The 9576-nt window shown below is 33.8% G+C and overlaps 2 protein-coding genes and 1 non-coding gene across 4 annotated transcripts; all 3 read right to left on the reverse strand.

The window, feature by feature from the left end:
• Nucleotides 1–218: 218 nt before the first annotated feature.
• Nucleotides 219–2422, reverse strand: LOC137831722 (uncharacterized). Its single transcript, XM_068639512.2, has 3 exons — nucleotides 1562–2422; nucleotides 804–827; nucleotides 219–660 (listed from the first exon to the last, which is right to left on the reverse strand). Exons 1-3 carry the CDS (start codon nucleotides 1770–1772, stop codon nucleotides 335–337), a joined length of 561 nt encoding a protein of 186 aa, XP_068495613.1. The 5' UTR covers nucleotides 1773–2422; the 3' UTR covers nucleotides 219–334.
• LOC137831730 (phosphoglycerate mutase-like protein AT74) lies at nucleotides 2407–6219 on the reverse strand. 2 transcript variants are annotated; one of them, XR_016521864.1, is made up of 3 exons: nucleotides 5600–6167; nucleotides 4120–4602; nucleotides 2407–2544 (listed from the first exon to the last, which is right to left on the reverse strand). XR_016521864.1 is itself a non-coding variant. In XM_068639525.2 (2 exons), the coding sequence occupies exons 1-2, from the start codon at nucleotides 6054–6056 to the stop codon at nucleotides 4175–4177; spliced, it is 885 nt and encodes a 294-aa protein (XP_068495626.2). In that variant the 5' UTR covers nucleotides 6057–6219; the 3' UTR covers nucleotides 3777–4174. The 2 variants fall into 2 exon arrangements, 1 of the variants encoding a protein (XP_068495626.2); XM_068639525.2 differs by lacking the exon at nucleotides 2407–2544 and having other exon boundaries at nucleotides 3777–4602; nucleotides 5600–6219.
• Nucleotides 6220–6901: 682 nt separating this feature from the next.
• Nucleotides 6902–6974, reverse strand: TRNAA-CGC (transfer RNA alanine (anticodon CGC)). The gene has a single exon. It is a non-coding gene; the product is annotated as a tRNA-Ala (tRNA).
• Nucleotides 6975–9576: the final 2602 nt, after the last annotated feature.

Below are 9576 nucleotides of genomic sequence, written 5' to 3' on the forward strand. Positions count from 1 at the left end.
TATCATATTCGTATCTTTAAAGTGGCCAGTGAAGCATCCACCGACCACCATAATACCTGAAATGAATGAAATGCACCGGTTTTTCACCAGTTGTGGATCTGAGACTGTCATTTGATAAACAAGGATTGTGCTATTGTCTTTACTTTGAAAAGCTTTGGCATATGGCATTGTTGGTATTGAACTAATTTATGAAAAAAATGAAGTAAACAAGGATCAAGTTGCTAAATGAAGTAGTAAAACACTAAACCTGTTTCAATGGGATAGCTGACCTTTCTGAAATCATCACAAGAGACCAGTGTATTGGCTATGAAAGCTATGTTACAATTATCATTAGCTAATGATGGTTAATTCTTAATTTTGTTTTGTCACTCCACCCATATTCACGAGCTCGATTTTCCCACAGTGCTGTGAGCCGGCGTTCTTCAATGAGCTCGGCCTCTGCCCTCTGCCTTGCTTCTTCACAAGTTTCCATCCCAATGTTGCACTTTTCTGCTTCCTTCTGGTATTGTGAAAAGGTTTTCCTGGCATCCATTACTAACCTTTTGGTGTGTTCCAAGCTCTCGTTGGCCACTACTTTCTGCAAATTTAGCTCCTCGGATAGCATTGTCAGTAGACCCTTGTTCATTTCCTCATTCAAAACAGGATCATGTTTACCACAATCTGCACTTGCAATTTCGTGGTATACATGAGTCAAGCTTGATATTAAAAACTAAAAACCCATGATGCATCAAAGTAAATAAGCGCAGAATAAAGCAAATTGTTTTGTGAAACGTTTCAACAAGAAATGCAGGAGATAAAGTTACCAGAAATTGAGCCATTGGCAAGTCCTGCAAAAGTGAACAACATGGTTGAGAAATAAACCAATGTATTAAAGAATGTGACAACCATATATGCAAAACTAATAAACAAAACTCTGGGAGTAAATGCAAAGGTTTTTGATAGAAAAACTTTCCTCAATTTTTTGTGGAAGACAACTAAAACTGGAAAATAATACTTGTATGTGTAATCTTCGAACTCCCACCATGTCTAACGAAGTATATGGCAACACAAAATACAGTTATGGCAGCAGGCTTAATATTAGCTAATTTCCCAATGCCCCAATTTTCTTTGGTTCTTCCCTTTTTAGGACCAAAGGTAGATCCAAGATTTCAAGTTTACCAATTGAACTTTCTAACACTAAGATGTGTGGATGGAATAGCAGAAATAAGAAAACTTTAGCTTTCTACATTATTAAAGATATAGTGGTTCTAATTCTTTCTACGAAGTCAGTGCATTTTTCTGATGATTTTCTTTTCAAAAAAGGTTACAAAGTGCAGAAGTCAGTTCCTCTGCAAACTGTTGCAGATGTGCAACTCCAGATTGAGAATAGCGCAGCACTGGCAACAATAAATGCTAACTAATTACGATACCTACTCTCTATGCACATACCATTTTCCATTTTCAAACACACAAGGGTTACTTTTGTCTTTTTCTTGTCATTGAATCAAATCAAAGTTGTTTCTTTTTTTGACCTCAAGACCAAAATTGCTACATTACACAGTAACTAAAAAAGGAAACTTACCCAAAGGATCGAGGAGATATTCCGCTGAAGAGCAGTAACAATCACATGGAGGACAAGAGGATCGAGGAGATGAACTCTTCTTCACCAGCGACCGAGACGGTGGACCAACCGTGAACACAAAAAAACACACACTCATCCAAACAAAAACCCACCTCAAAACACCTTGAGGACAAACCTTTTGCTCTGGTAGGTGAACCCTCCACACCCTCATTACAAACTAAAAGCAGTTTCTTGAACAATGCTTGATATAGATGGCTCGTGCAACGGTGCAACACTCACACTGCCATTTCAAGATCTTGGTCAGTGAGAAGAGCGAGCAAGGAACACTTTCTTGGATACTGAGATAAACAAACGGTGTGACTTGTGAAGTTGTGAGAGAACACCACCTTTAACAAGCGGAAAATTCTACAAAATGAGATCATAGACGCTGAATTTGACTGTAGAACACAATGATTGACGAAGAACACTTCAGTTTCATAAACTATCACACACAATCTCTCGCTTTTCAAAGTGAGTGGAAGACAATGTCTACTTTGTCTTTCGGGAAAATTAAAGGAGACCCAGATCCCGGAAAAGTGTAAAGATGGTGTCTTTATGGGGTTCGCAAAATGGGAATCTGTTGCTGAAGAGTGGGGAAGAAACTACATAATGAGGAAGAAAAAGAGTGGTAGTGTTGCGGCTTTAGGATAATCAAGAAGGTTGCTTTAATGATTGGGTTGGTTTGTTTTGTTTAAATGAGAACGGTAACCTTGACCTTTTTAAACACTGTGTTAACCAATGGTAGCTTTTTTTACCTTATGCTTATGCCCCGTTTGGTTACTCTCAACTCAACACCCATGTATGACTTTAAATTGAGTTATCATCTATTCTTCAGCGACTAAACAACCGTATATACCCTGCAATTTAGGAACGGCTCAACTGATAGATTCTTTGTTGCTACTCAGATAGATACCTTCCACTTGGTCTGTGCTGCACGTACATTGCTGCAAAAACTTCGGAGTGTTACGATAAAGACAAAGGCAAATCGAACGTTGTAGGTTTTCACAGTACCGTGTTAGTTTAAGGATTAGTGACTTCAATGTAGTTTTTAACGATATGTTAAACATTTTCCTAAGAAAATTATTAAATATTTTATAATAAAAATTGTTAAAAGAGAAAGGCAAGTTATATTATACTTTTTATAATTGTTACTTCATTCATAATTTCAATTTTTTCTCATTCAAAAATAAATTATAAATCTTGTATTTAAAAATTGTTATTCAAATCTCTATTATAAAAAAATAAGAATATGTTTATTAGTGGTTAATTAACTTTAAATATAAAATATTATATTATTTCGACCCAGCTATTAAATATTCTTTATAGTTGTAGTGGTATCAAATAAGGGATACTCATTACCTTAAGATGCAAACACTGGAACAACTAATTAATTTGTGTGAACAACGAACTTTAATATAGCAAAGAGTTGGTCGAATAGTCGAATTTAATGGTGAGATGGGAAGAAGCACGTCTTCTTAGAAAGCATTTATGGAACACCCACCCTAATCCCTAAACCCTTAAAAAAACCATCACTCAAAAGAGAAAAACAAATTCAATTCATTTTTACTTTAACTATTTCGAAGCTCACTTAATGCCACCGACCAACTTTTAAAGTAGATTCTATTTTCATGTCATCGGATTCTATATAAAAACCTAAAAAGAAAGATAAAAACCAACTAAATGAGTATTAATTAGTATTTTCTATATGGTTTATATTTATTTACTTCTCAAATACTTTACATATTTCTTATGAATGAAAAAACATTACGAGTTAATATTATATTTAATAAATAAAAATATTAAGTATATTATGATGTCTGGTAGTTCTACTTGTATCCAAGAAAATGAAATCGGCTGCAGTGAGACTCAGCAATTAAATGGTTACAGCCTTTTTTTTCTCTCTTTATTGTTTATTAGGTCTAGCTACCATATCAATATTAAAATAATAACTATTTATCATTAATACACACTTAAATTTGAAATAAGTTTAGTTTTTATTCACAGAAATTGAAATTGATATTTTAGACGATTTGGGCAAATATCTCAGGACTTAACCATATTTGCAATTCTTTCTCTTTTTTTCATGTCATTGATTCTTAGAGTCCACTTTTTTATTTTTCACACAAACCTTCTCTACATGATTTCTAGGTTTTTTTTGTACATGAACATGTATATATGAGTACAAATCCAGAAGAGTTTTTCATATCATGATGAGAGATCCAGAATGAAATCCAATATTCACAAACAACAACAATGAAAAAGTGAGTACAAAGTCGAGAAACTCTGTATATTAGGCTCTTCTAAATTCTGTGGTGTTGTTATAGTACAGGATGCATGCATTATGCATTCACAAAGCAACCATTCCTTACAATTGAATGCCAAGCTTATGATTAGAGCAGCTAACTAACAACGAACAACCGTTAATCACCTTGTCCTTTTCCTTCTTAACTTCCCTCTTTTTTGGAAAAAAAAATTTCTTTGTCAAAGAAAGAAAGGAACAAAAAGAAAGAACAACTTACTGTTCAACAAATGTTGACTACGAATCTCCAACCCAGAAGAAGCTAACTAGGCACACTATGAATGCACAATCAAAGAATTTGTCTCCTCAAGTTTATCCACATTGTCATCATCAGAGTCAGGAAGATGATCAAAAAAAGAATCAATGTACCAAGAACATCGATCGTTCCATTCACCCTTGCTGGCACAGGCTCGCGATTTCTGATCAGCTACCATATCAGGAGAGAGACCCCATTCAAGCAGTTCTTCGTCATCGTGATGAACTGCCAAGCTGTACTCTCCACCACTCCCCAACTGTATCACACGGAACTCACCGTTTTCAAGATTTCTCAGAAGCTCAAACTGTTCAACTGTCCACTTGAACCACTTCATCATGAAAACACGAGATGCCAGTCCATGTGACACAATTATCAAATTCAGATCATCAGAAGGATCGTGGTTAAGCCTGTTCATGTCAACATCCCTCCACAGAGATTCAAGGAAACCTGCAAAACAAGACAATATATATGTCTGAAATTAACACCACAGGGATAAATGAAAAACAATCTGCAAAACATAATTGTTAAATAATCTAAAGCCGTGCAGAACGAGTCATCAGCAACACCCCCTACTTTAAAAATTAGTCTTTTTGTTCTAGGATGTCATGTAACTTTCACAAGATACAATCTTCTCCAAGTCAGAAATATTACAGCATAATGAACCTAAATCTTCTTTTGCATCTTTTAATTCATTATATCTGAACCAGAAAAAAATTAGTCACAGTCTGAACAAAACAGCCCATTGCTAGTTTCAAACTTATACTATAATCTATCCACACGACACTCCATTCAAAATATAGTAAAATTTCCATTTCCAGTGTGAGTGAGACACCACAACTCCAGACCAACTTCTCGTTACATTGTTGGATTGATAAATGAAGATGAATTATAATAGATAATAATGAAACATATTCCATTGTTCACCTTCAATTTTATTTACCTCCAATATAAGAGTGCCAATAATTTTATTCCACTCCATATGAACATGAGCTTTTCACATTCCATGCACCGACACCACCATCCAATAAACAAATTGTCACATGAAGTAAGTTCACAGATTGTTCCACAACCAGTTAAAAATACACCTACCACGATTTCATTTTGAATTAATTAACAGTGTAATTAAACCCGTATTCCATTCCAATGCATTTCCTCTGAACTTTTTAATCTCTTTTGTTCCATCCAAACAAATAGCCCCTGAAATCCTCAGCCTATTTACCTAATTCTTTTCTTCAAACATTTTAATCAATAATTCTTATTCTGTCTCCATACATATACATCCAGCCCTAACTATTCCGAAAATTGAAGTTAATTCTAGGAAACGACGAGAAGCATTTAATTTTGATTTGGCGACAGGAGAGAGAACAAGCGAGCGATAGAGAAAGAAAGAGAGAGAGAGAGAGAAAGAGAGAGAGAGAGAGAGAGAGAGAGAGAGAGAGCGTACTGGAAACGCGATCGAAGACGTCGGCGGCGGATTCTCCTTCTGGAAAGCGATAGAAGAATCTGCCGAAGCGTTGGCGAGCCTCCTTGATGACGTTCATGCGATCCTGCACCTGGAAGTTGCCGAAGTCCTGTTCGCGGATGCGGCACTCTTCCCTGACCCCGATGACGCGCTTCTTGGAGAAGGAGCGACCAATCTCCCGGAGCGTGGATCTAGTGCGCGCGTAGGGGGAGACGTAGAAGTAGACGCGCCAATTGGTGGAGCCTCCGCCAGCGACGGCGTGGCGCATGCGGGCCCCAGCGAGTTGCGCCTGTGCAATCCCCTGCGCTGTCAACTGGATCTTAGGGTCCGGCGTGGTGTCGTATGTGGCGGGATCGTTGTTCCCTTGCGACTCCCCGTGACGCACCAGAATTATTCTCTTTGGTAACACTCCTCCTCTGTGACCATCCCTCTCCCTCATTGCCCCAACACTGCTTTTATTTTATTTTAATTACCCTTCCCTCTCTCTCTCTCTCTCTCTTCTTCCCCTGGGTTTATCTCTCCTTTCTTATGCCTTCTTCCCACCACCCTACTTCCCTGCATTTTATTTTAAATCACTCTCTCTCTTTCTTTCTTTCTTTCACTCATATAACATCTTTTTTTTTTCTTTTAAATACATTTTATACTTAAACTCATTTAATTGTATGAACAAATATTATTTATTGTAAGATTATAGATTTATTTTTTTCTCAGTGGTCTAAAAACATGCTGTATATATCCTAAGAAAAATGTTATTTTGACATTAAAGGGTCAAATGAGATTTAAATCTTAGTTTTCACAACTTTTGACGTACTCAAATAGGAGTTTCTTGTAATGAAGCTGTTTATTTCTTAGTAAAGGTTTTGAAATATGTCATTATCGATTAATTTTATACTACATTTAGTTAGTAAAAAAACATGGGTTATATATAAGCATGGCTTATAAGTACGAAAGGATATTTATAAGTGTTCTCAATCGGATATTGGGACCTAGAGAACGATTGTTTTGCTCCTTCACTCGGTTGTCTGGTAGCACATGTTCGAATGATACCTATAAAAGACACTCCGTGACTGACATCCGACTATGCTAGTACAATAAGCATGAGTTGCTAAATAATTTGGTTATTAACATTTTGGTATCAGAGTTTTGAATTGTTATGGTAAAAAATATTCTTATTTATGAGTTAGGAAGCTGTTTAATTTTGTTCAAAATAAAACATTAATCCTCCTATAAAAACAACTTTTCTTTTAATTTATTGATTTAATTTAATTTTGCCAAAAAAGAAAGTGGAGATGCGGGGAATCGAACCCCGTACCTCTCGCATGCGAAGCGAGCGCTCTACCATATGAGCTACATCCCCTTGTTGTTCTATTTGCAGACTACCTTTCTTCACAGAATTAAAATGTTAAAACCATTTTGCATATTCGAAAATTTCGGTTGAAATTAATATATTATGTATAGTATTTATTTCATTTTAAATGTTTATAATTTAGGTAAGTCGTAAAAAAAACTATAGAAAAATTTCACTAAAAGATAAATTAATAAAGGCTGCTTTAATCATAGTTAGTTTTTATGTTTCTTTATATGCTTACAATTATTTAAAATCTAATTTATGTAAACAAAATTGTTTTTTATGAATATATTTTTTGACAAATGTAAGATATTTCAAATTATTCAATTTTTTATGACAAATATTGACTATTTTGAGTGGTAGATATAATTGTTACGAAGTGGACTTTAAGCCTAACACCCCCCACGCCGAGAGTGATAGATAGAAGCTCGTGTGCGCGGGACTATATATTATGGGTGGTCCGATGGCGGCCCGATAGCGGGTGGCACGGTAGGCCCAACAAATACTCGCTAGGATAGGCTCGAAAACATGCTCTGATACCATGTTACGAAGTCGACTTTAAGTCTAACTCAACCCCATAAAACCGGTTCATAGGATTGAGGTTTGCACCCACTTATATACTATGAAAGGCTCTCATCTCTCGTCGATGTGGGATCTCCAATAATAGACATATTTCACTTGACAGTTTCTACTATAGTGTTGATTACTATTCATAACAAAAAAAAATATTCGGACTATTTAATGTAGTTGTATAATATAAAAAACTCAATATTACTAATTGAATTTAAATAACTTGTGTTTCCTTTTGAATCATTTTATAAAATATCGATGATTTTATAATTATAGTTTATTATAATGTATTATTAATTACATATGATATTACTAAGCTATGTATAATTTTCAAGTAATGGTAATCAATTTATCACATAATACAGTAAATTATTTTATAAAAAAAATGTTTGCAATGTTGAAAAATTGGGTTAGTGAATTTCATATAATTCTGATTATTTCGAAGCATGTTTTTAAGATACATAGGTTTGTTTCTGGGGTTCTTAAAAAATAGTTTTAGTTGATTTTAAAAACCTTTACCTATTTTCATTTGTTAACATTTTTCGTCCTTTGAGGTTATTAGAGTTTTGAGTTATATTTTTCTTATTATCTTTGAACATTAACATCTCTTTAATTCTTTTTGTTTGATTTCTGCTGAGTACATGTATTTATTATTTTAAACAAGGTGGAATATTCATATTATTTTTGGTTAATTAGGGTTATATATATATATATATATATTTTTTTTTTATTGTTGAATATTACTATGTCTTATTGTTTCAGCAAAAACAAATTATTGTTTTTGCTTGAAGTTTGGATGTAGAACACAAGTGATTGGTGGTTTGAGTAAAATAATTTATAGTTTAATTCTATCTGTTTCTACTTTTTATTTAATGTGATTTTATTGATTGTTAATTTTCCATATCCAGATATTTTTTGTTGAATTCGTGAAAAAATATGTTTGAGTATTCTCTATTATTAGTATAATCACTAATGAAAATTAACAAGTTTAAACTATTCAATAACTACATTATTTATGTTTTTTTGTCTTGACATGCACTATATGTTTTACACAAGTTTTCTGAATATATTTAAAAACTCAACTTGATTTCTATAGGTTTGTTGGCCATTTAAGTACAAGTTTAAACAAACATTTTCCCTCTATAAAATCAAATAAAATAAGGAAAAATTCTTATTTCTTACCTTCATTAACCTTATTTATGAGATTCCAAAAAATCTATAAATACATATGTTAATTTTGTAGGGGATTTTGACCATGATGGGGTTATTTTTTTTTTGCTTTTTACCAAAACGTGGTCCGTTTAAAAAAAATTACAAATTTAGGCAAGTCGTGTCAATTCGGCACGAATTCATATGCACAAATCGTCCAAATTAGACATGACTCTATCATGTCATACAGAAGTCGTGCTAATTTGGCACGACTTCTGCCATGTCATATGTTAAAAATTATTTTGATACATAATTTTCTAAAAGTGTTAGTTTTAAGAAACAAAAAATTGGATTATTGGTCTACTTACATGGGACCCAATTTCTTACCTGACCTCATCATGCGTCGACATCAATCAGGAAGACCTAACACTCAACGCATTTGTAACGAAATGGATGATTCAATTCCAAATTAGCCAAAAAAATGTTCATATTGTAAAACGGAATGTCACAATTGAAGCAATTGTCCGCACAGACAAACTTAGTAATAAAATTCAATTCAAGTTTGATTATTAATTTCCTCATTTTCTTTATCTATGTATTTATTCATTCAATTCAAACATGATCCATACACAATTATCTAATTTTTTGTTCCTTAAAACTAACACTCTTAGAAAGTTATGTATCAAATTAATTTTTAACATTACATAACTTACTACTTAATATATAAACAATAAAATTTATTTAAAAAATTTATGACGTGGCATACTGAAGTCGTGCCAAGTTGCCACGACTTCAGTATGACATGACAAAGTCGTGTCAAATTGGAACGATTTGTGCATATGAAGTCGTGTCGAATTGACACGACTTACCTAAATTTGTAATTTTTTTAAAC

This window comes from Phaseolus vulgaris, chromosome 6 (genome assembly GCF_051622355.1).
Source record: "Phaseolus vulgaris cultivar YP4 chromosome 6, ASM5162235v1, whole genome shotgun sequence".
NCBI classification, from domain to species: Eukaryota; Viridiplantae; Streptophyta; class Magnoliopsida; order Fabales; family Fabaceae; genus Phaseolus; species Phaseolus vulgaris.

What these genes read in the sequence shown, in the direction of transcription:
- LOC137831722 (XM_068639512.2), bottom strand. Translation starts at nt 1,772, where the DNA reads ATGAGGGTGTGGAGGGTTCACCTACCAGAGCAAAAGGTTTGTCCTCAA. An exon ending in ATATCTCCTCGATCCTTTGG is followed by an intron (nt 828 to 1,561) that starts GTAAGTTTCCTT and finishes TCACTTTTGCAG; the next exon opens with GACTTGCCAATGGCTCAATT. An exon ending in TGCCAATGGCTCAATTTCTG is followed by an intron (nt 661 to 803) that starts GTAACTTTATCT and finishes TTGCAAGTGCAG; the next exon opens with ATTGTGGTAAACATGATCCT.
- LOC137831730 (XM_068639525.2), bottom strand. Translation starts at nt 6,056, where the DNA reads ATGAGGGAGAGGGATGGTCACAGAGGAGGAGTGTTACCAAAGAGAATA. An exon ending in CGTCTTCGATCGCGTTTCCA is followed by an intron (nt 4,603 to 5,599) that starts GTACGCTCTCTC and finishes CTTGTTTTGCAG; the next exon opens with GTTTCCTTGAATCTCTGTGG.